This window comes from Bombina bombina, chromosome 6 (assembly GCF_027579735.1).
Source record: "Bombina bombina isolate aBomBom1 chromosome 6, aBomBom1.pri, whole genome shotgun sequence".
Classification (NCBI taxonomy): Eukaryota; Metazoa; Chordata; class Amphibia; order Anura; family Bombinatoridae; genus Bombina; species Bombina bombina.
In genome coordinates this window covers 414,749,953-414,777,646 of record NC_069504.1, presented here as the reverse complement: position 1 = coordinate 414,777,646, position 27,694 = coordinate 414,749,953, and the positions used below count along the sequence as shown (strand labels likewise).

At 39.8% G+C, this 27,694-nt stretch overlaps 1 protein-coding gene across 1 annotated transcript in view; it reads right to left on the bottom strand.

Annotated features, from left to right (window-relative positions):
• PRELID2 (PRELI domain containing 2) overlaps positions 1-15,348 on the bottom strand; it is a 309,867-nt gene extending 294,519 nt beyond the window's left edge. The window contains exon 1 of the mRNA XM_053717152.1: positions 15,012-15,348. Within this exon, the coding sequence (XP_053573127.1) occupies positions 15,012-15,086 (75 nt within the window). The 5' untranslated portion in view covers positions 15,087-15,348. The remainder of the gene's footprint in view (positions 1-15,011) is intronic.
• Between the last annotated feature and the right edge of the window lie 12,346 nt (positions 15,349-27,694).

Here is a 27,694-nt window from a genome sequence, read left to right as displayed (position 1 = left end):
AATTTCTGGAGAGAGACAATCACAGAAATAGAGAAAATTTTCGAAACAACATTTCCACTAAACCCCTTAATTTGGTTACTTAACAAACCCCCCAGGATTAAACATAAACCACATAAAAAACGGTTTTACATCATGACCAATAGTGTTAAATTCTTAATAGTTAAAAACTGGAAGAGCAAAGATGCCCCACTCTTATCAATGTGGAAATTGAGGGTAACAGAGAGTCTGGACCTAGAGGAGTTTCATTACATGCAAACAGAGAGGATGGATATGTATGCCGAAATGAAGGTGACTTGGGAAACATACATAACACCAAACATTACCTCCCTACAGTTGGACCCCGTAGTAACACACGCTACAGACACCTGACTCCCCGCTAGGATGGATATCATTTAACATTTCTCCCTGCTACTCAATGGTCTGGTGCTGAGAGAGGATAACGGACAGGGACTTTCAGTGAGGGGAGCCCTCCGGTTGGACCAAGTAATATTTGTGTTAATAGAAGTTAAAAGGAAACAGCTTTGTTTGATTTACTCTCATCCTTTCTTTTTCCTGTAATATGACAGGCTGGAGCTGCGTCTCCACACCGCTGTAACTTCAATACTTTTTTACTTGAATAAAGCTGTTTTCAACAAAAAAAAAAAAAAAAAATTATCAGATGAAACTCCATGCACATTAACCTTGATTCAAATAACATAATGACATATCTCTCTTTATTTATAAACTAAGAAGCTCTTGGGACAGTATGAGATGGGTTTTATTAAGTAAAAGATACATTAGAGACAGCTTCTGCCAAGACTCAATACGTCCCAGTTATACCTTTCATAGCTCAGTGAATAACTGTACCCCCATTTGTGGAGAGAAATATACTCCCTGTATGTTGGGGAAAAACTTTGTGTAGGGCTAAGTATTTGAGGAGCGTCACAATATAGATGTTCATACGGGATCTGTTGTTTATGTATATAAAAACATTTTAGGATCCCCATCATAGAAGCGGAACACTCGCCACTCAGGGTTGATATATGTAATCTAGCTCAGCGAACCGAATTATATATAGGAATACATATTTAGTAGGTTAGAAGAAATCTATAGCCATCCTTAAAGGCAAGCCCAGTTACACACATAATATTGCCCCTTATATGTAAACTATGAACTAAAAACATAAGGCTGTGTATAATATAAGTAATGACATAGTTATGTATGTAGTTATAAGATCCAATGATAAGATATATTATGGACTTCTAGTGAGGCTTAGTATGTCTCATGTATACACTATAAGCCTTCTAAAATAGAGAAGTAAAATATTTACCATCAGAAGTTAGTAACTCTAGTCTGATTTAGTGATCTCAGTTATATATGTACATACCCCCTCAGCAGACCTGGTAGAATCTGCATGCAACATTAACAGTCACATATCTGGTATTACACATCACATGCAAAATGCTAACACTAAGCATAAGGTTATGCAGAAGAAAAAATAAAAAAATGACATAGTTATGCGTGTAATGATGAGGATCCATAAACCTGATTGCACACCCTCTGCTAGAATGTCCAAAACCTACAACAATCTAGGAGTTCAATACGAGCATGGGAAAGTATGGCATCCACTGCAAAGCGTCCAGTACTACCCAACACCCACTCTTTTGCAGCAATTAAGAAGTAGAACACAACTCGTAATGTTATACATCCAGCTGCATAGTCACCGGTAAGAGACATGGCGGACCAGAACCGCAACTGCTTACTCAACAGTATCCCCACGCTGTCGCTCCACTGTGCACTGCTGGCCAAGATCTTCAGCACTTCTGGGTGCCTGGTAATAACTGAAAGTCTCCTTCCCTGTATAGTTGCGAAGCCCTCCTTACCCAAGCGGGGACCGGCCGCGTCCCTTCCCAGGGGAGCCAAGGGTAACAATGAACAATCTGTGTGCTGTTCCTCAGGTATGAGACCCTTCAGTACTTGAAATTGAGGCGTTAAGTTAGGGCTGTGCGACACAGCACGTGAGGTCGGTCCAGGTCGCGGGTCTGCAGATTCATCAGGCCATGCAGTGTCCGCATTCACCGGAATGTCTCCTTGTACTTTAGGAGGTGAGCCCACCAGACTTGACGCTTGGCAAATGTCTCTCAAGTCCGTAAACCTGCAATCTATTAGTTGACCCAAGGCTTCTAGTTTAGCTTGCAATATAGCATGGAAGTCCTCCATATTATCAGCTTTATGTAATGTTCTGGCTTGTGTAGTAAATTATAGCAGATTAATACTGCTCTACTCGGGTAATTTGGGTACTCCTTCCTTACTAACCCGTGTCACTAACTGTCTTTCTCACATCTCATCTTGGATGTCCTCTCACTACCTTAAGCTAAATCTCGCCAAAACTGAACTCCTTATTTTCCCCCCTTCTTCCAATGTCTCCACCCCCAAAATTGCTTGCCCGATGTCTTGTGGTCACACTTGACTCAGATCTTTCCTTCACTCCTCACATCCAGTCCTTGGCTAAAGCCTGCCGCTTCCACCTTAAAAACATTGCTAAAATTAGACATTTCCTTACACAAGATACAATTAAGATTTGAATCCACTCTCTCATCCTTTCCTGCCTCGACTACTGCAATTCCGTCCTCTCTGGTCTACCTAGCTGCCGCATAGCTCCTTTACAATCCATTATGAATGCCTCTGCCAGGCTCATCTTCCTTACTCGTCGCTCTTCATCTGCTGCACCTCTCTGCCAATCCCTTCACTGGCTTCCTCTTGCCTCTAGGATTAAACATAAAATCCTCACCCTGACATATAAAGCTCTCAACTGCACTGCTCCCCCCTACATCTCAGAACTTGTCTCTAGATACTCTCCCTCCGTCCCCTTCGATCAGCTCAGGATCTCTGGCTTCCTCTTGCCTCTAGGATTAAACATAAGATCCTCACCCTGACATATAAAGCTCTCAACTGCACTGCTCCCTCCTACATCTCAGAACTTGTCTCTATATACTCTCCCTCCCGTCCCCTTCGATCAGCTCAGGATCTCCTCCTCTCCTGTTACTTCCTCACATTCACAGGACTTCTCCAGACTGGCTCCCATCTTGTGGAATTCCCTGCTTCGCTCCATAAGACTCTCCCCTAGTTTTAACAGCTTCAAGCATTCCCTAAAAACTCTACTATTCAGGGATGCATACAACCAACACTAACCTTTCCTAACACCATTGCTTTCCCCTTGAACCCCTTAGATTGTAAGCCTATGGGCCCAGCTGTTTACAGATCGCTTCATAAGAGCCGACTACAACAGTGAAACTCTCGGCAGGGCCCTCTACCCACTTGACCCCTACAAAAGCTATCCTGTACACCGACTATGTTTATAGCGCTGCGGAATCTGTTGGCACTCTACAAATACCTGATGATAATAATAATAATAGTACTTGAGGGGGGTGGTGTATGCGTGTAATGTAGTTGCGGCCTACCTTCTAGGTTCTATCTGTTTAAACCCAGTAGAGGATATCATATAGATTAAGGTCTCATTCAGCTCCCTTTCTTCTCCAATGTGAGCTTAATAAATTTCAGTGCGAAATGTCAAGTTTGAGAAGAGATATTCAACATGTATTTAAATTCACTTGAGGAGCTTCATGAAATTGCTGTTGATCATGGCCGCCTTCCAGACACGCCCCCCATAAATATTTTTTATATGATGCAATATTATGTTACCTTCCTGAGAAGTAATATTTCTTTGTCATCTACAGTAGAAAAGAGAAATAGCTAAACAAAATAATTTTGATAAGGATTATTGTTATAAATTTAACATCATTTAATAATCAATGCGGAGCATAATTAATCATACCATCCTCAAAAGAGGAAAAGGACCATCCAAGCTGTTATCAGCATCAGGTCCAAAACCCAGCGTCTGTCATGGTATAGGGGTGTTTCAGTGCCCATGGCATGGGTAATTTGCACATTTGTGAGTGCACCATTAATGCAGAAAGATATGTATACATTTTAGAGCAGCATATAAATGCCATCCAGACGTCGTCCTTTCCACGGAAGTCCCCGCATTTTCCAGCAGGACAACACCAAACCACATTCTGCCTGGATTACAAGTTCATGGTTACGTAAGCAGAGAGTGAGGGTGCTAGCATAGCCTGCCTGCCGTCCTGACCTGTCTCCGATTGAGAATGCGTGGGGCATTATGAAGCACAAAATAAGACAACAAAGGCCCCGTAGAGTTGTGTACCTGAAGAAATGCATGATAGATGAATGGGGGAAAATTCCGCTTGCTAAACTTTAACAAACTTGTATCTTCAGTGCCCAATGCTTAATAAGTGTTGTTAAAAGAAAAGGTGATGTTACACAGTGGTAAACAGTCGACTGTCGTAAATTTTTTGGAGTGTGTTGCAGTTATCAGATTTCAAATGAGTGCATATTTTCAAAAATACATTAAATTCCCCAAAGTAAAACATCAAATAATGTGTTAATGTGTTTTCAATATAGTACAGGGTGAATTGAATTTCAAATGACATTTTTCCATATTGTACCAGCTTTTTCAAATTGGGGGTTGTATATTTTGCACAATATTGTTCTGGGTAACTAAGTACTGCATCAGTGTACTATATATTTTACATATATACATATAATATACACATATATAAGGGTCGATTTATCAAGCTGCGGCCGACAGGGGCGCATATACGCTCCCCTGTGTGCCGCAGCTCGCCTCTGGCGGGCTGAATTCCGCTGGCCGAATTCAGCATTGCACACAAGCACTATTTTGCGCTTGCGTGCAATCCCGCCCCCAGGCCCATGCACAGCCAATCACGCGTGGGCAGAAGCTGTCAGGAGATTGAAATTCTCCACCTTAGAGGTGGTGAAAGGTTAGGAAAGCAGCGGTCTGATGACCACTGCTTGTTAAATACGGACTGCAAGTTCTTGTGAGAACCTGCAGTCGTAGGGGGGTCGAAAGGCTTGCGAAGCATTTAATAAATCAACCCCATAATATATTTTACATACATACATATAATATACACATATATACATACACAGAAACACACACTGTCATATACACATGGAAACACTACACAGATTTTCTGAAGGAATGTGTTAGTCTAATCTGCTTGATCTCGAAGTAGCAAGTGACAGACCAAAGTAAAGTTTTCATTAAAGCATTTAACACACAAAAACAAGCTCATATACTGGGCTGCCTTGGAAAGATTCAATAATATTTAAAGGGCTATTAAAAGGATAGAAAAGTTAAAAAGACATAAAACCCCAATGATTCAGATAAAGTATGCAATTTTAAACAACTTTCCTATTTACTCCTATTATATTTGCTTCATTATCTTGGTATTCTTGGATAGCTGCCCCTTCAACAAAGAAGTTTCAAATGTGTTTAAAAAAATAGTCATGTTTCATGCCCCTTGAAAGAGACACTGAACCCAATTTTTTTTCTTTCATGATTCAGATAGAGCATGCAATTTTAAGCAACTTTCTAATTTACTCATATTATCATTGTTTCTTTATTCTCTTGCTATCTTTATTTGAAAAGCAAGAATGTAAGTTTCGAAGCTGGTCCATTTTTGGTTCACAACCTGGGTTGTCCTTGCTGACTGGACACCACCAATGAAAAAAGGTGCTACGCAGTGTACTGAACCAAAAATTGTCATGCTCCTTAGCTTAGATGCCTTCTTTTTCAAATAATTATTAATATATATATATATATTAACAAAAAAGTTCCAGTTGAGTTTAAAAGGAACACTCAAGTCAATATTAAACTTTCACGATTCAGATATAGCAGCAATTTTAAACTTTCCAATTTACTTCCATTAACAAAATCTGCAGTCTTTTTATATTTACACTTTTTGATTGTCTTGACATGGCCCTTACATCTGTGTAGTTTTGATCATATGTGGATTATGATCATATGTGGATTAGATGGTCAAGTGGGGGTTTGTATTGTACTATATTATATTGGTTTTCTACAGGCTAGAAATATTGCCATGTTGCCTTTTGATATGATGTCCCCCTGTACCTTAAGGCTTGCTCTATAGTTAAAATTAGGGATTATGTCAGGATATAGCTAGATGGACTTCTATTATGTACTTATTCCAGTAGTGTTATTGCTTATATATGGGTATACAAGGCTCTTATCCCCCCTTTTAAGATATTGCTGGCTTTATGGCTATAATTAGATAGGATGTCCTGAGTTACATGGAGTGACTTTAACGATGCACTTATCCCTGTAATTATGATGTTCATATACTACCTCTTAATGGTAACATTCTGGTACATATGTTGTATATGTTCTAGAGGCCTCATAATATGCCCCATTTGCCTATAACCATTAGGTAGCAAGATACACCTTAATTAACATGTCGATCTGGTGTTATACCGCTCACGGCCAATACCAAGATTAACTACTCCACTTGTTTGAGAATGTGACATAAGGATCCGTTTATTTGTTACTATGCAGTATGGCTAACTGTAGTTCCCACTGTATGCCTCCAGACATTGCACCTCTGACAGATTGTGGAATACATTGCTCCTGTCACTATGTTTATGCATGTTTTTAACATTGACACCTGACACTCACTGCTGAGCGAACGGTTGCTATGACGACATGTGTGACGTATCACGTATTTTTTCATACCTGTTGGAAAGCGCATGATGCTGGATGTTAATAAAATGAGATGTTGGTGTATATATGTATATATATATATATATATATATATATATATATATATATATATATATATATATATATATATATATATATCTCCTCCATGTGTATCTGCACTCACAATCTCCTTCAGTCATCAACCGGGGTGCCAGGTCAGTAGTATTCACAGTATTTTCAAATAGGACTGCACTCACTGGGTTTAAGCATAAAAACTTATTTTATTCCTCAGACCAGAACAAACATGCAAGTGAACATAGTGCCTTATATACACATTAAGCCCCACCCATCTACCAACATGTGTGTGAATTGCGCCAAAACCATGGTTGTCATGGTGATGGCCCCTTCTACCAAACAATGTTGCCATACTACTAACATAATGAAATATATTGAACAGATATATAAACATACCATTATAGCAATGTATATCCATGTAGAACAACGTTTAGCTATACATTATCAAGACGAATCTTAGGTCCATCACCTTATGTTTGGCCATAAGATTAGTCTTGATTGACCACGTTCCACCACTTAAACGAGGAGGTGACAGAGACAAAGCCCTACTTCAGAGGGAAACTAGGTGGATACACAGACTTGGTACCCTACATCCTAAGGGCCTAAATATGTCTAATGATTGGCATTGCTTCCTCTGACACCAGTGTGGAGTGGCTAAATACCACTGATCCCATACCTGTGATGATTCACCCGTGGTGAATCGCCCGCTATAGTGGAACACAGCAAGGAGCTTGAGACCAACCAAGGATAGTCATTTGTTGCTCTGGGATACACACTAAGATGGACCGCCTTGAGCCTGACTAGACATGAGGGTTGGAATACCAACCAGTGGGTTTCATGTTACATAATGTGATACACACTAGGATGGGCCTCCTTACCACTCATGAGTCTCTGTTTGGCCTTTCCAGAGGTGACCTACACGTATGGAAACAAGAAAACAAAACATACGAAGGGATGACACATAGGTAATGTTAGGGTACCTTGACACCTCCCCTAACTCAGCAGAGTGAATGAGGTAATGTGACCACTATACCTCCACCTTATAAAAAAGAGTCAACACTATGTAACTGCTGATGGATGGACTAGAACTAAGCTGGATTGCATGTCCTTCCTTGATTGCCATTTATAAATAGTGAACCAATGATACATTTTGAGGTTCCACTATATGGACACAATGGTGTCCAGACACAAGGAGCCAATATACACTTAAAGCTTGAAGAATAATATGATATGCTACCTGAATTTATGAGATATGTGGGATATAATATTGTGTTTGACCGTAAATATGTTGTGCTGCTTATAGTATAATCTTTATCTTTATGTTTATTTTTTATTTTATTTTTATTTTTTTGAGCTTTCCCAAATGACCTGTTTGTTACTACAGATGCTATTACTTGACAAGGGATGGGTACTGGGTCCTTAGCAATTATCCCCAAATAGCTGAATAGGAGACAAGACCCTTTAGCTATACATTATATATTTTGCAAAAGGTAAAATACCCCCTACCGTAACTAGACTTAATACCCTGCCTCTCCACACTTGAGACAATCTCCCTCCAATGCTACACTATGTGATTTAGTGTTTTACTGCAGCATGGCCACATAGTACCATCTGACTAACTCGCTCACACCACTCTGATAACCTTGGTGGGGCTTGAAGTTGTGGAACGCACCGTGGTTTCTGTGGCTACAAACATAATAGGAACATGGGTGACGTCAGCCGCATATGCTAATTAGCCATGCGGTTGGAAGATTCACACTACAGACGCCGGAGCTCTCTGCTCAGCGCCTCTGGGTTTCACAGCTCGGAGCTTGACAGCAGCACATATGTCTTTTTTGCGGACCACAATTAACAATCCGGACTGGAGACATGGGCATCCTAACATAAGGTATGACTCCTTACTTTGTTGACAGCTAATATTAACAATATTAACAAAGATGTGATTGACTTGATAGATAAGATGCGGTTGCAAAAACAGTAGCATAGATGCTCCATTACTGTACAACGCTGACTCAAACAATATGTGATTAAGTGACTGTGATATAAACCACAACTATGGACGTTAACGGATTCATATTACAAACCAGGTAGCTAGATAGAGGAGATAAGCTATGATGACTTGTTTTTTCTACACTAAGTGTGACTGTATAACATGCATCTCGTGCTGGAATACTGTTAACCTATTGCAGCCTGATATTTTAAACGTTGTTCTACATGGATATACATTGCTATAATGGTATGTTTATATATCTGCTCAATATATTTCATTATGTTAGTAGTATGGCAACATTGTTTGGTAGAAGGGGCCATCACCATGACAACCACGGTTTTGGCGCAATTCACACACATGTTGGTAGATGGGTGGGGCTTAATGTGTATATAAGGCACTATGTTCACTTGCATGTTTGTTCTGGTCTGAGGAAGGAGACTGTGGACTCCGAAACGTTACCACAATAAAATAAGTTTTTATGCTTAAACCCAGTGAGTGCAGTCCTATTTGAAAATAATATATATATATATATATATATATATATATATATATATATATATATACACATATACACACACATACCACAAATAATCTGGCTCCACTGTGTTGAAGATAGGGAGTTTCACATAACTATATCATTTTCTTACTGTTTATTATATCTGTATGGCTTATATATTAATGTATATATATATATATATATATATATATATATATATATATACACACACACACATACATATTTATGCATTTTAAAATATTATAAAATGGACAAGTATGTATTGCTTTGACTTCAGTGAGCTTGGTATATCAGTTTTTCTACTGCTATTTTATGTAGTTACATAAAATAGCTCTTTAGGAAAAGAAAAATATCAGTATTTTCTCATTGCAGTTCTAGTTGTTACTATAACTAGAAAAAAAAAATATAAAAAATATTGTGCATTATCAATGAGATAAACAAAGCCAAACATCGAACGTTCATGCTTTAGATTCTGCAAGCAATATCCCTTTAGTGGCTGCAGAGCTTGTGAGACATGAGTGAGTTGAATTTATTGCCCAGCATTCAAGGTGAACTTCTCATCTTTTATGGACTGTTACATGACATACACTTTCAAGCTCTGATTGAGGAGTTATTTGCTTCTGGCAAGAACATTTTAATATAGATGCATTTAAATACTGCCAGAATTGTCACACAAAATAAATGTGGAATGTTCACAAAGAACGCTTATAATGCAAAATAACATAAGAAATATTCTTTAAAACACCTGAATATTTGATGTCCTTGGAATATATTACTGTGAACATCAGTTGTGATGTATCAGTATAGCCTTTATTTTCTCATACAGTAAAAAAAATGAATTTATTTATAAAAAAAGTCACTTACTACCATGGAAACATGACACAGTCACTCCAAAAAAAGGAACACTAACTATCAAAAATGGGCCAGAATGCTCATCTATATAATTTTTGGATGGGAGACACATTATGGCCATCCCCATAATATTAATTACCATGGACTAAGTTATTACAGCCAGTAGTATGATGTCAGTCCAGGAAAGGACCAATAGGTTGGGAAGTGACTAATAGGAAAACACAGTCCCAGCACAAGGGATAAGACCCAGGACGTGACCAATCTAGTGGCCAAGGTGTAGTCAGACAAAGCAGATTTGGCAACAGTCGGGCAGTAAAGGGTCAGAATCACAGAACTGGAGAGTAGAAGAGTCCAAGCCAAAAGGTCAAAGGTTGCTAAAAAAAACTGTTTTATTGCAATGATCAATAGAGTATTCCGTACATTTTTCACTACAAAAGTTTATTTCAAGCATAAACTTTTTTGTCATTGATTAATAAGTAAATTTGTTTAGCTTTGAGCTATAAAGCACAAAAATGTATATGCATGTCATATTTTTTTTATAAACAAAAGCCTAATAACATATGAAATTCTATATTTTTGTGTTAGCCAGGAAATCTATTAATAAACAGCTTAAAGGGACAGTAGACACCAATTTTCATATAACTGCATGTAATAGACACTACTATAAAGAATAATATGCACAGATACTGATCTAAAAATCCAGTATAAAACCGTTTAAAAACTTACTTAGAATCTTCCAGTTTAGTAGGTTACTGGAACACCCACTGCAAGTGGGAAATAGCAGAGACCCCCCCCCCCCTTCCTTTCCATATGAAGAGACCCTTTACACAAACAGAAGCAAGTTGGAGTAGGTATACGTCGGTATTCTCCTAAAACTTTGGGGCTTGGTTAGGAGTCTGAAAATCAGAGCAATGTTATTTAAAAATAAGCAAAACTATCTTTTTTTTTTTAAACTGTATGGGCTATATAAATGGATAATCTACAAAACATCTATGCAAAGAAAAATCTAGTGTATAATGTCCCGTTAACTGTCATTTATACCCACACAAAAAAAGTATCGGACATGAATTTAAAATCTAGAAAAAAAAAAAACTTTCATAGCATGAACTGAGATTGTATCTACTTTCACACAGTCTGATTTAGCCTGCTAGATGCCAGACCCCTCACTATCTTCCACCTGACACCAAAGCAGTGCTGTATAGCATACCTCCCAACTGTCCCGATTTTCGCGGGACAGTCCTGATTTTAGGGGTCTGTCCCGCGTTGCTAGCCATCTGTCCCGCATTGTCCCATGCATTTAAATTCTATTGTGCCCATACTCAGAAGCAGCTGGCTTTTCTCTCCCAGGGTTATATACCTGTTAGATTCTTTGTGGAAAATGAATGGTGTGTGGGTTAAGTAGGAGTAAGAAGGCTGTATACCCTCTGACCTCAGGTAATGGTGACCTCTAACCCCTGGTAGTGATGACGTCTAACCCCTGGTGATAATACTAGCATGCCTTCAGTTTTATATGATAAGCAGTGCAACACCAGGGTAACAAACAGTGTCAGCCTCAGACTGCCAGCTAATGTGCTTGCCAACCCCAGGACCCCATCCAATGACTTAGATACCCATATATGATAGTGTGTGTGTATATCTGTACCTATAAGTGTGTATGTGTATCTGCATGTATAAGTGTAGGCTATGTAGTGTGTGTGTCTGCATGTATAAATGTAAGCTATGAAGTGTGTGTATCTGCATGTATAAGTGTATACTGTGTAGTGTGTGTGTGTATATGTATAAGTGTGTGTATCTGCATGTATAAGTGTAAGCTGTGTAGTGTGTGTGTGTGTATCTGTATTTATAAGTATAGGCTATGTAGTGTGTGTGTCTGCATGTCTAAATGTAAGCTATGAAGTGTGCGTATCTGCATGTATAAGTGTAAGCTATGTAGTGTGTGTGTGTGTGTGTGTATCTGCATGTATAAATGTATGCTATGTTATGTAGTGTGTGTGTGTATCTGCATGTATAAGTGTATGCTATGTAGTGTGTGTGTGTGTGTGTGTGTGTATCTGCCTGTATAAGTGTATGACATGTAGTGTGTGTCTGCATGTGTCAGTGTATGCAATGTAGTGTGTGTGTGTGTGTGTGTGTGTGTGTATCTGCATGTATAAGTGTATGCTATGTAGTGTGTGTGTCTGCATGTATAAATGTAAGCTATGAAGTGTGCGTATCTGCATGTATAAGTGTAAGCTATGTAGTGTGTGTGTATCTGCATGTATAAATGTATGCTATGCTACGTAGTGTGTGTGTGTGTGTGTGTGTGTATCTGCATGTATAAGTGTATGCTATGTAGTGTGTGTGTGTATCTGCCTGTATAAGTGTATGACATGTAGTGTGTGTCTGCATGTGTCAGTGTATGCAATGTAGTGTGTGTGTGTATCTGCATGTATAAGTGTATGCTATGTAGTGTGTGTGTATCTGCATGTATAAGTGTAAGCTATTTAGTATGTGTGTGTATCTGTATGTATAAGTGTGTATCTGCATGTATAAGAATGCTATGTAGTGTGTGTGTGTGTGTGTGTGTGTATCTGCATGTATAAGTGTATGCTATGTAGTGTGTGTGTGTGTGTATCTGCATGTATAAGTGTAAGCTATGTAGTGTGTGTGTGTGTGTGTATCTGTATGTATAAGTGTGTATCTGCATGTATAAGTGTATGCTGTGTAGTGTGTATCTGTATGTATAAGTGTAAGCTATGTAGTGTGTGTGTGTGTGTGTGTGTGTGTATCTGCATATGTAAGGGTATGCCATTTACTGTGTGTGTGTGTGTGTGTGCATCTGCATGTATAAGTGTATGCATGTGTGTATCTGCATGTATAAGTGTATGCTGTGTAGTGTTGTGTGCATATGTATGTATAAGTGTGTCTGTGTGCCTGCATGTAAAACTGTAAGCTATGTAGTGTGTGTATATGAGCATGTGTAAGTGTATGCTATGTAGTGTGTGTGTGTGTGTATGTGCATGTATAAGTGCATGCAATGTAGTGTGTGTGTGTGTGTATCTGCATGTGTAAGTGTATGCTATGTAGAGTGTGTGTATCTGCATGTGTAAGTGTATGGTATGTAGTGTGTGTGCATATGTAAGTGTATGCTATGTAGTGTGTGTGTGTATCTGCATGTGTAAGTGTATGCTATGTAGAGTGTGTGTATTTGTGCATGTGTAAGTGTATGCTATGTATAGTGTGTGTATCTGCATGTGTAAGTGTATGGTATGTAGTGTGTGTATATGTGCATGTGTATGGTATGTAGTGTGTGTATATGTGCATGTGTATGCTATGTAGTGTGTGTGTGTATGTGTATGCTATGTAGTGTGTGTGTATCTGCATGTGTAAGTGTATGGTATGTAGTGTGTTTGCATATGTAAGTGTATGCTATGTAGTGTGTGTGTGTGTGTGTGTATCTGCACGTGTAAGTGTATGCTATGTAGAGTGTGTGTATATGTGAATGTGTAAGTGTATGGTATGTAGTGTGTGTATATGTGCATGTGTATGCTATGTAGTGTGTGTATATGTGCATGTGTAAGTGTATGCTATGTAGTGTGTATGTGCATGTGTAAGTGTATGCTATGTAGTGTGTTACTGTGCATTTTTGCTAACTTTAAAGGCCAGAATCTAGAATATTAATGAGGAAAGCAGAGAGCAGTTTTAAAGAATCTATTATTAAATGTCTATTTAAGATAAAAATATTTAGCACTGTTAATTAAATACAGAGCTCACATAGCTATACCAGTGGTTTGAGCTAGTGTTTGATTTGCTGCCTAAGAGTATTAAAAGATATAACTTTATTTAGAATTTTATTTATATTACTTTGGTCTTATTCTCCTGCCCACCACTTTTCAAATGTTTGCTCCATATCTAACAGCCAAGCAGAAGTGACAAGTCACTGTAGGTCACAGTCCAAGGGGTCTATTTATCAAGCTACGTGTCTAAAGATCGCTGCTCCATAACCTGTCCACCTGCTCTGAGGCGGTTGACACCCCCTGCTGGCGGACGATTGGCAGGGTATGCGGTCGGCATTTATCTTTGTTGCGGCGGACATGGTTCGCTATATTGGATCATGTCTGTCCGCACAATAATAAATGGACCCCCATATGAAGAGATGCTGTTTCTAAAGCAGTCTCAATCCCACTGTGGCTAGTGCACTCCCCCCCCCCCCGCAACCTCTAGCCCACATCAATTATTTATTTACTAGAAAGAAAGTGCAATTTTCAGGGCACAATGGTGAAATTGTGCCTGTAATTTAAGAGTGGATATAATTATTTATATCCATCATACACACCAATCTCTACAAAAAGGTGTTTCACTAAATGTAGTAAGATTTCTGTAAAGCATAGAATACTCCTATAAAGAATATTCAGAACAATATTTAAGCATTTAAAATAGTTTCTTCTCCACATAACTACAGGCAAATATTTCACAGTACTTGACTGCCTTATGATTCCAACGGCTATAGCACATTACATGTATGCATAATACAGAAAATAGATATGATCAGGCTCCTTTAACATAACTGTATTACACGCTGCCATAGCTGGAATGTTAGTTGTTGTAACGTCACAAAGAAGAAAGAATCAAAGAAATCGGCAGAGCACTATCATCAATTTATGTAGTGAGAGCTCAGCCCCGGAAGTAGAATATGTAAGAGGTGAATGGTTACGTGATGTGTAACGAATTATAATTCTATATCAGTAAATGTAAAAGGCACTGTGTATACTGTGAAAAGCAGGAATTCTAAACATTTTGAAATAGTACTTAGCTCAATCGCAACGCTTAAAATCACCTTAGCGAATAGCGATTATAATATAAACATCAGCTAAGGCAAGCACAGGGAACTGTCAGAGCAGAGCGCACATGTAGGACATTGTCACTGACTATGAACGCACTTGTAGGGCATTGTCACTGTGTAAGGACTCAGTTTTCCATTCATTATGCCCCGAGTCACACTGTGCCTAGTAACTCACCTTGTTCAGGTAGCTGGAAACTACATGCTGGAATGGGTATGGATACACTTTCTTCACTTCCACTGTGATCCCCATACTGCCCTCAAACCTCCCCTCGTGGCAGTCACTATCCCAGCACTACTTTACTTACTGCCCTAAAGCGCCATGTTTTCGTAACCCCCCTCTTGAATAACTTTATTAGTCAATAACAGAAGTTGTGAATTCAACACATCTGTTAAGACTAGAGCTCAGAATCTTTCAGCTTTCTGATTAATGTAGTACAGTACTTGAGCTGTAGTGTTGAACACAGTCACACCCCTGATTTGCCTGACTTCAGCCTTTACTCGGCATACCCTATAATCTGATTGATAGGCTCCTGCTAGCTCTGTGCTAATCCTGTAGCATGCAGCGAGACACTGACACACACATTGCATGCTGTGTAAACTGGCCAGAATAACTTGAAGGAATGTGGGGAGAGAGAGCCTTGTCTTGCATAAAATGCTGACTGGGGAACACATATACAGGCATGTTTCTCATGGTAAATACATTGGAAGACGTTTGCTACGGAGTCTTGAGGGCATGTATACTATTTTAAATCTGGTTTTAATAGATAATAGAATATTTTGCATTGGCATTACTTGAATTACATTTTATACATATAACACAAGTGAAAATAATTGTGTGCGAGATGTGAGTAAAAAAAAAATGTAATGAATTGTTTACCATAAAAACATTTAACACATTACTGGTGAATCACATAATCCACATATACTAAAATGTCATGGTGTACCTTTCCAAACACATGTTTGTTCTTGCTTACCCATGAGTGATAAGAATACAGGGTCACAAGCACACAGTGTCAACAAGTTTAATTAAACACTAAACACACAGTGATGTCACTGTTTTAAACATCTTGCTATTGTTTTGTATGTAAAATGTGGAGCCAACATTCATTCCGTTTTTTTCTTTTTTAGAATAAAATCATGAGTAAAGGGATGAACATAGGTACAGGAGCTGTCATGCTGTACTTAAAGGGACAGTAAACACTACTTATATAATTACCTTAAAGTGAAGGTCCATTTTGATGAATTAGTGCCCGGTTTTAATAAACCTATTAAAAACGAGGGTACTTTAATTAATCAAAATTGACATTTCACTGTTTCTTTCTTCAAAAACTTACCTTTAATCCTGGCAGCCGCTCCAGCACTTCCTCCGCCCTTTGCAAGCCATCTTCGTGGGTCCAAAATGACGAATCCGGCTTCCTCCAATCACAGCGTTGCATCAGGCCAAGATTCCCCAGGGGGGAAGCTGAGTGATTGGAGGGGAAGCCTGATTCGTCATTTCTGACGTCTGCACTGCAGAGGGTTCCGACGGCCGGGGGAATCGCTGGAGCGGCATTCAGGATTAAAAGGTACGTTTTTGAAGAAAACAGTGAAATGTCAATTTTGATGAATTAAAGTGCCCTTGTTTTTAATAGGTTTATTAATAAACGGGTACTAATTCATCAAAATGGACCTTCACTTTAAATCAAAAGATTTAATCCTGGTGATACGTCTGCAACCTTTCAAATATACTAGGTCACATCGTATGGTGCTGCATTCTATGTTCGAACTGTGAATCCGGACCATTAAAAATGGCCCCAAACTCAGCCCCTAAGGATATATCTTCTTAATTCCATATGCCCCTCTAGTAACCGACTCGCAAATAATTTTTTATGTCCCTGCACGTACTGTTGCGCTTGCATCATTGGATCGTCAGCCACATGATTCGCTGAATGTGCGCATGCGCAAAGTCTATGGGGAATGAAAAATCCGGAACCTTCATAGAACTACTTTTCTGTGCTGTGTTTGACGGACAGTGCTGAAAAGTACACAGGTTATTGGAAAACAATACAGAACCTAAATGATAACAAACATAATTTGAATGATATAAAATGATATTACATGTTTTAAAACAGTATATTTTAGAGCTGGGTATATAGTGTGTATATTTGTTATATATATATATATATATATATATATATATATTTTAATATAATAATATATTGAACAATATTGCAGAGGCGCAACGGGTTGAGCAGGAAGTGGAACGCTTCAGACAGTCTGCTACTGAAAGCGTTCACTCTGCTCATCTGGTAATGAAGACATGGGAAACAAATTGTGGTGCGCATCGCCTTGCGAGTAGCGTTTCTATGTCATCTGCACTGCGTGATGACACAGTTGAAAGCCTTGGGAACGAGCCGAGGCATTGAAAACAATATTGAATGTTGAGCAAGAAGGTAGAGGGAGGAGGAGTTTGGGGGCCCATTTTGGAGACATCAAAAACTAATTATACATTAGGTATAATTATGGGCTGCAACTTTTCTTTATTACTGGGTGGATTTTTAGAATAGATATTGATGTTAGTGGTGTTTACTGTCCCCTTAAAGTTATGATAAATTACATTTAAATGTTTTAGAATTGGGGGCGGAGTTTGCCATCATAGCAAGAGGTCGCATCTAAGCAGAGCTCTGCAGACCAACACTGTTTTTTTTCCTTTTTCACATCCTTAAACCCTTACTCCAACTATTTTATTTGTCCTACTTTATCTCTCTAACACATGGGGACTACTTCTCTGCAAATCTAAAAGTTCGGATTTCACTCTAAATCCTATTTTTTAACTAACTTAAGAAAATTTTCTTACTGCGTCACACTCCCTTGTGGCGCTCCTGATACTCCACTTCCGGACTTGTTCCTCCATGAAGCCCAAACTACCTCAGGCTTCCTGATCTCACCACCCTTGATCTCCAACTGATTCAGCTGCCTCCCGGACGATACTCACTCCACCCGGTCTCAACAGCCGACCTCACACAGCATTTCAACATCTACAGCTGATTACACTCACCGGAGGGAAGTCCCCTCTCTACCGCTCCCCTGCCGGGTATACCAGTCTTCACCAGACGCAGTGTACCTGCCGGACCCTTCACCACCTGGTCTCAGCGGCTACCCTCACGCAGCCTTTCAGTCACTGCGGCTGTTTGAATTTGGCCGGTGGGAGGCCCTTCTTACCGCTCCCCTGCCGGGGATACTACCGCTGCTGGGCATCGTGAAACGGCCTGACTTCCCTCACCCGGTTTTCTCTTGACACCGGCGTGTCATAACCAAGATCAGAGCTCACTCCTCTAGTTGCCGATCCCAGTGAGACCTGGGAAAACATCGCGGGTCCGGACCTTAAGGGTAAGCTACCCCCAAGTGGGATCCACATACCATATACTTGACATAAACAATCTGGGGCCACGATATCTACCCTTAACTCCAACTCGCTGTGTAATAGCTGCAGGCCCCTTAGAAACTCTGTTGCAGAGGCAGACTACACTGCACTACTATTGCTCCAAAATTTATTCACTGTGGGAATCTACATACACAGCACCATCTCACTGTATCTCACTCTAATTTTTGACTACTCTTCATAAGCTACCACGTCAGTATACTGTGTTTGCAGACAAGTGACAGAACACATCACATTTGAAACTGTGGCAGTGCATTCATAGATTTTGACTCCTTCAAAAGACTTCTCAGCAAAGTATTGAGGAAAAATCACTCTATTTCCTTATATATGAGGTTGTTCCTTCCTGAGACCTCCAAAGTTTACTACAGCATATTTCATGCTTACTTCATATATATGAACACTGCAGCTTCTATTCAGGCCAGCTCTAACCTAGAGTTTAAGGACTAACTGCTCTGCTATCTGTGGATACCTCCAAATTCCCACTAGCTCATCATAGGTGTTACTATTCTCCTCAGCCACTATACCTCACCAACACCCTTCCTGGAGTACTTCCTTGCTTCATAGCGTGAATCTGTCTGTCATTGTCCTCACCTGACCTCTCTCCCCCCCCCTTTCCTGCCGGCCTACTGTGCCCGCAGGTCATACCCCAACTCCCCTTTCCTTACTCGCTCGGCAGAGGAGCAATCCGCTGGGGAGAGAGTCACTCAGTATTCAAGCCTCCTACCCACGTCTTTAATCAGATCTATGTGAATCCAGAGAAGACAGTAAACCAGTTTCAGTAAGAGACCACCACCAGCTCACCCTGCCTGCCTTTTTCTAACCAGCTGCTCACTTTTTCATGCTAGGCTAGGCACCGCCACCTGGGGGGTGCCTGACATATTATCCCTGCTCCACGTTCTACCACTACAAGCGCCATCAGAATCTCCCCAAGTGAGTCCCTTGTCCATAAGGTCAACCATGAGTAAAATGCCTCACTCACAAAGAAAAAAAACCGAAACACGGAGATATTCCGACACGGACCACTTTCAGATCATTTCTCATACAAGAACACTACCGACCAGGACCTCTCTGATGACGACTCTAGAGATTCTACATCTTTCCCAAGGAATCTTCCCGATCCCTCCCCTCTCTACAGAAAGACTTGCCCATTCCTCCTCCACTATTCTTGACTCCATTAAAGATCTCTCAAACAAAATGGACTCCCACTATACTTCACTAAAGCAAGAACTTAAAGCCTCTGTTTCCGAATTGAAGAGAGATATCTCCCTTCTGGGGGGAGAGAACAGATTCTCTAGAAAAAAAACAAGAAGACCTGCATGTTGATCACTCCAACCTTCTAAGTTATACCCAATCTCTAGCTGAAATGATATCTGGTCTGGAGACCAAACTTGCAGATCAGGAGGACAGGTCACGTCGAATAAACCTCAGAATACGAGGCATTCCTGAGGAAATCACCCCAACGGAATTATCTACCCATTTACAATCCTTCTTCACAGAGCTACTAGGTCCTACTCCTCCTCAGGAAAGGTCTAATTGATAGAGCCCACAGAGTTCTTAGGCCTAGGAATGCACCCATGGGGTCCCCCAGAGATGTAATCGTGAGGTTACACTACTTCACATTCAAAGAAAGAATCATTAGGACCTCATTCCAGAAGAAGACTTTGAAGGAGCCATTTAAGGATATACAGGTTTTTCCAGACCTTTCTGCCCATACCCTGTCTAGCAGAAGACTCTTCCACCAAGTCACTCAATGTCTTCGCAATAACAACATCAAATACCGATGGGGCTTCCCTGTCCGTATATTTTTTCAATACAAAGATACTGCCTATACCATCACTACTCTTGAACAAGGTTTTCCAATTTTCTACAATCTCTGAAACTCCTCATGACTGACAATCTTCCCCAGCTCCTCAGGACACTTTCAGGAAGCTCAACGCTGCAAACTGTCTCTGGGCAGCCTCAACGCCAAGTTTCAGCTTTCAATCTTCTAGAGCAAGACCCCCATCACCATCGCCCCCGCAACTGCAACCACTTCTGATGTGAAGAGAGACTTCTGATTTCTAATGTACTGTGATATACCCTGCTAGACCCATACGGGGTCTACTCATAACCGGACTGCCCCTCTCTTGTCCACATCTGGTTCTTTATATTTAGCTACCACTTTTACCCATTCCCCTCTTCTCCTGAAGTTCCCTCCGAATGACGCGGTTTATCCTCATGGGACTCTTAAACAACAGTGTCTAGAAGAAGCTGGAAGGGTAAACGTAAATGTAAATCTTATCTGTAAATGTTTGGTTTTTTCTATCTGTTCATGTGTTTGGTTTCTGTTTTTTTTTTTTTTTTTTTTTTTCTTTAACTATAGTAGATTCTACACTGGGGATCCTTCCCTAAGTACGCTCCTTACGATGCATCTATTAGCTTTGACAACATACTAACTCTGGACACCTCACCTTAGACCTTAAAAATATTCATCTATTAGCTTTGACAACACACTAACTCTGGACACCTCACCTTAGACCTTAAATATTCAGTCGCCACTTTAACATAGTGAGACACATTCCCTCATGGTAGAACCTACCCTAATCTCTATTATGACGGCTTGACTTAACCTATTAGTCATCATAGACAGCAACTTTTAATTAATCATACTAGACCTTCTGGAAGATAACTGGTGTTTATGCTTGGTCCTCAGGTTCTCATGAACTATCTATCATATCTTATAACCCGTATATCATGTTAAGATTAATGACTGGACCTCAGTAAGCCAAAGCTCTCTCTATTTCTCACATAGTGAAAACAGCTCTCTGGTTATTATTTACGCACTCCTAGTCCTATTACAGACAATACTGTTGTGATGATCACATATGATAGTGATGTAATGTTGTCAATCTCCTCTAAGGTCTCTTATATAATCCTAGCTGTACAGTTCACCTATTTGCAATGTCTGACAAGATGTTTTTGTTTTGTTTTGATTGATATGGTTACAATGTTTGAAATGTTATGTATGCTTGTCTTTACTCTACTTTTCTAGTATTTGAACAGATTCACCTCCCTCAATAGTTATCACCCTCCATGTGTATTACCGCCCCTAAGCTACTTCCCTTATTTACTCTCCCCTTACTCTTCTTAATTCATTGAGTGAAGCAGAATCCTAATCAGGCACCCCCCCCCCCTTCTCCCTTAGTTCTCCATATTATACTAACTTTGTCCCCTCCCTCTTGCACTTAGACCCGCTTACACTGGTCTCGGTAGGACCCCACACTCCTTTGATATCCAGCTGATAATAGTTACTACGGATAGCACATCACAGTAAATATCCTTACCCTCCCCCCTTTCAGTACTAACCCATCTCGTGGACACCCTCTTACCTCCCTCCCTCTTTTTAATCTCTTCTTCCACTCTTAGGTCTGCATCTCTACCTCCACACCACGAAACATCCTAATTAAAAGTTCATTATCTAAGCAACTCCAACCCCCATTACTTCCCCCTCCTATATCCCTTTATCCCCCAATGTGAGCGGCGTTCGCCCGCTGCTTCCCTCTCCCCTCACTCCTTAAATGGGCTCTTCACAGTTAAACTAGTGACCCTTCTCTAACCATTACTGCTCTCATAGTTACAACAAACTAGGAATCGGAGACATATAGTTTTGATCCCATAATGTCAGAATTGAAATTTTTAACCCTTAACACTCAAGGGCTTAATTCCCCGACCAACGTAGTTTAATGCTTAACATGTTATCACGCAATAAGATTGATGTAGCTTTTATTCAAGAGACGCATTGCTAGTTAACAAAGATTCCGCATACACATACAGAAAATTCCCAACAGTAGTCACATCATCTTTCCATTCCAAGTCCCGAGGGGTCGCCATTCTAGGTCAGCTCCTCTAAGAAATCGCAAAAGCCTGGAAACAAGCCTCTCCTCCTAGCACCCACAGATTTTAGCTACTGTCAATTACATATCTAAGATGGAAGCCCACTCCCACTCAGCCATTAATAAACTAGATTTTTATCATGCTACTTGGGCCCCTTGGTGGGAAAAAATTCTCTAACTAAACTAATTCTACATTGTTAGGACCTTAACCACTTCTATCTGACACCATATACCATCAACATAGATACTACAGCCTTATCATAGTACTCACCCTCTCCTCAGTCCCCTTTCCTAACCCATTGCTGGCTCCTCATCCTCTTCTCCGTTTCCTCGCCACATTACGCTTCGCCAACTACCCTATGAGAGCATATATATATCCCACTTACTTACTATTAATATAAAAATTGAGGAAGATACTATCTCTTTCTTCTCTTCGTTTTATGTGAAATGTCGTACAACATTAGATTCTGACGTTGATGATTGCTGTTATTTCCTTGTATTCATACTTTTCAAAATGTTGTCTTTGTATGATAATTCTGTTTTATGTGTTTTCCTCAAACAAATAAAAATATTTAAAAAAAAAAAAAATGTTTTAGAATATATATGTAGATAGTGTGTATGAATATATTTAAATTGCTGTATTAATTTATTAAAATTACATCACAAAGTTGCAATATTTCTTTCTTACTCTTAACTAGTCCTTCCTCCGCCTCCATTCGATTTCCTGGTTTTTCCTATGTGTAACGTAGAGAGAGCTCTCTATGTAGGCTGCATTGCACGCTCCCAAGCTCTACCTTCTTGAAAAAACCTAAAGGAACAGTTTACACCAGAATGTTTATTGTTAACATATAATAGATGATCCCTTTATCACTCAATCCCCAGTTTTGCATAACCAACACTGTTATATTAATACTCTTTTTACTAGGGATGCACCGACATTTTTCGGTTGGCATTTTTGGCTATTTCGTTTTTCGCGGTTTTTGCCTTTTTTTTTCGGTAAATTATTGTGTAGCATGTTTCAAATTTGATGCTAGCCTAGAGCTGCCGTTTAAGTTTATTACTGTGACTTACTGTTCTGCATATAATGAGTTTTCTAGGACTATACTTTATTTGGATAATTGGTAAAAAAAAAAAAACCTGTTAAATATGATTCTGTTACATAAAACTAAATGAAGAATAATACAGTATATTGAATATTTATAATTGTTTTAAGTATGGATGCACCAAAATTTTGGCAGAAAATTGCATTTTTTGCCTGGGTTTTTTTTTCTTGGTAAAATTATTGTGTAGCATATTATTGTTTTAAGATATATTTTTGTCCAATTTTAGTGTGTTACTTTCAATAAAAGTGTGGACTTTTTTATTGGCTCTAACTATGCAAAAAAAAAAAAACTAAAAAAAAATAATTTGAAAAAATACATTTTCGGGTATCAGTTTCGGTTTTCGGCCACGTGCATCCCGGATTTTCGGTTTCGGTCCAGAATTTCCATTCCGGTGCATCACTACTTTTTACATCAGTGATTACCTTGTATCTAAGCCTCTACAGACTGCACCCTTATGGTTCTCGGACAGATGCCAAAGCACATTTGTCAGAGAGACTGTGTTCCGAGTTCGGCCGAGGGCAGATATGCTCCAGAGTGCTCTGTTCTAATCAGAGCCTCTGGCACTGGCAACCACCTCTGGAACCTAATCATGGGTCCTCACCCGCCCACAACATGCATTTAACGCACAAACAGAATGCGTGAATGCTAACAAATAAATGAAATATTTTTGTTCCTTTTCTCTATCTATCTATATATCTATCTATCTGTCTGTCTATCTTTCGATTTGTATCTATCCTTATCTATCTATCTTGTGGCCGGACTGGTATCCAACGACCATTTGTCTGTCAGAATACTTATCCGTCAGACAAATGTCAGTTAGACAAACGTCCATCGGATAACAGTCCAGCATGCCCCCTTATTTCAGTTATTTTGACAGACTTGCATTTTAGCCAATCAGTGCTGACTCCTAGATAACTCCACGTGTGAGCACAATGTTATCTATATGGCACACATGAACTAAGCCCTCTAGATGTGAAAAATGCAAAATGCATTCAGAAAAAAGGCGACCTTCAAGGGCTAAGAAATTAGCATATGAGCCTACCTAGGTTTAGCTTTCAACTAAGAATACCAAGAGAAAAAAGCAAAATTGGATAATAAAAGTAAAGTGGTAAGTTGTTTAAAAATTACATGCCCTATCTGAATCATAAAAGTTTATTTTTGACTAGACTGTCCCTTTAAATAAAATAACTTGAGGGAGGCGGAGCCTGGAGGAGCTGAGGATGGAAGCCTAAGGTGAAGCTCCGTGCAGAACATAAAGTACTTAGACTTCAAAATCTGATGAAGGAGGCAAGAAAATAAACACAACAGGGGCTTGAGCTACGAAGCCATACTTGCTCTCTATATGGCTTGTCAGAAACCTACTACCTCGCAGAGCCAAGGACCTTCATTACGGAGGTGAGCGCAACAGCGGTATAGCCGCCATCTTTACAGCCCACGCGGCAGTGCTTTCAACAAAAAAGAAATCTGAGCGGTGACTGAAATAATCCGCATCGGCGATCCGCATATAAGTGAGAGGGAAGGGGAAGCGGCAGGAAGGAGATAATGTAAGAGTGAACGGCCGCTTACCATATCGGGACTCCGGAGTGACAGGTATGCAGGGTAAGCCTGATCACGTTTACCAGATAGGCTGGGGACCATAATCGGACATTACACAAAAACGCCAACTGGGGATTACCTAAAGGGCAAGCTCACAAATAAATCAAGAAACTCAGCATCAATATGAGAAGCTGATCCCATGATATATAGCTTGTTAGCAGGTTCAGTTGTGTCACGAAGTTATAGGACACAGGGGAAAGAGATTCTCTTTTGTTTTTCCAATCTATAAGCCAGCAGGCCCCAAATCCTGTACCCCCCCAGCCACTGTATGCTAACCACGATACAGGGACCCAGATAAGAACCGAGTTTAGGGAAAAGGCCTGACACTAAAGGCTACAAAGGTTTTAAAAATGACTGTATAAAGTTTTTGACAGGGAAGTGAAACTTCAGATGGCAGAGATGGCAATAACCTAATGATAATAGGAGATGCCATGCTGACAGTATGAATTCAGACATTTAACAGGATTCTCTAGGATCTTGCATCTATGCCTTAGATTTCATATAATATATAATTGACCCTGAAGGTTCCCAACAGGCCCCTATGATAAGTGGAGCTACCTCACTTGGAACTGCAGATACTGTAGTATAATACTGGTATAACAAAATCTCATTATATACTGCTTAGTACCAGTGGAAACACTATTTATACCCCTGCTGAGAATAAAACCTAACGCTTTTTTCTGCCTGCGGCCTAACGGCTCCCCATTACTACATTACGCGCCACACCTGACAGGGTGGCAAGAAGAGATCAAAATGGCCGCAAAGAAAAATACCAAGACAACAATCACTTGCTAAACAGTCCTCGACTAACCTTTTCTTTAAACCACTGAAAGGAGATAAGTTGTCTGACATACAGACGCAACATTCTGATGAGGAGAGGGAAGGAGATGAGGTCCTAAAGATAAGATAGAAGATTCGAGGCCTATTACAAAAGCAGATCTGGATCATCTTGTCTCCAAGCAGGATATTAATATAAATTTTGAAAGATTGCTGGAAAGGATGGAGAAGTTTGCAAAATTCTGTGACTAACAGCATAACGGAATTGATACAGGAGATAGTAGATTTGGGTACACGAGTAAACTCCCTGGAATAAAGTGGGGACTCAATGATAGAGGATCTGAACGCAGGTAGTAACGAATAAAGTCACTTCTCACCAATCAGAAATTGAAGATATATACGATAATCTAAGAAGATTAGAGAATCGTAGCAGAAGATCCAATATACGTTTAAAAGGAGTCCCTGAAATCGATAGGTCCTAAAGAATTAAATTCCTATCTGCTCAACCTTTTTCCTAAGTATTACTGGTTCGGAGGGAGATGACAAATTCCAAATGGAAATAGCTCACAGGGGCACTTAGACCAAGCCAAAGGGAGAAGACCCCCCTATGGATGTCATTATCAAGATGCTGCGCTTTCAAGAAAGAGAGGATATCCTAACCAGCGGCAAGGAGGAATCCCACTTTTAGTACCAAGGGAACGTTATTCAATTCTTTCAGGACCTTTGCCTGAGGACCCTACAGAGAAGAAGCTCTCTTCGACCATTCACCTCCTTACTGAGGAAAAATCAAGTTCCATATTGGTGGGGCTTCCCTTTTGCCCTGCATATATCATGGGAAAACAGGTCATTCTCTATCAAGGATCCTCAGGAAATCCCAGAAATCTGTCGCAAAATGAAGTTGGACCCTCCGGCCTCTGCCACAACAAGAAGCTACCTCTGATCTGACTATCAGGGGGGAAAACCTCGTCAGAGGCAATGGTCCAAAATTCCTGACAAGAAGCGGAAAACTTGATCACTCTGAAGTTTATAATAAGCCTACTTGGATAAGGGTATTGACTTCCTTTTTACTGAAAGCAATTTGATGGAAACAAGAGATAAGGTTCTGATCTCTTATGGCCAATAGGGACGCTCTCCAGAGGCCAGATAAGTATAATGACAATTTGCAAATGCTTAGTTAGGAAAGTTTTGTGTTGAGAGATTAACAATTTATAAGCGAGAAACTTTGCTGGAGGAGAAGGGCCAAGTTTCTGTTATGAATCTCCTGCTCTTTTCCCCTTGCAGGTACTATGCAGAGACAGAATGTTGTGGGGGCAAGTCCCCACCTGCTTGATTATTACTTATAACAGTTATCTATGCCATTGGTTTGTTTTCTTGCTGTTTTTTGTTTTCTTTTTTCTATTCTTGCCTTTAGGTAGGAAATGTATTAAGTCGTAATGAATGAGGTATGATGATATCTGCACTTAGGAATAGAATGTGAGGAATCCTGTCGGGATTTCAAAGTTTTTGTTCACATGTTCAATGTTTTTTATTACTTAATCTTTTGTTATTTAACCAGGTGTTTCCTTATAAATTTGAAGGAGAGAAAGGGAGGAAATTTTGAGGCGAATAGAGGGTATCGGGTACAATGGGATTTAAATGTGGGTAGGAGGTTTCTTAATGGCTCTGACAAAATAACTGAGATAGATCTTACACAACTATGTAGGAGTAAGAAAGGGGAGAATATGGATGACACATAACATAAGACTAGTCTCCCATAACGTTAGGGGGTTAAATACGGACACTAAGAGACGGACGGCAATGACACACTACCTGAAGGTAAATGCAAACATAATATTTCTCCAGGAAAACGCACTTCGTGTCCCAGACAATCCCTAAATACTGGTCACGACAGTTCCCCCTTCACTTTCATTCAACGACAGATTCTAAAAAAAGGGGGGGTGACAATCTTAATACATAAATCTTTGAATTTATACTTGATAGTGAAATAAGGGATAACGAGGGTAGGTTTGTGATTTTGAGAGGATCAATTCAAAATACTAGAGTCACTCTTTGGTAATGTATAAGCACCCAAACGAAACCCAGAACGTTT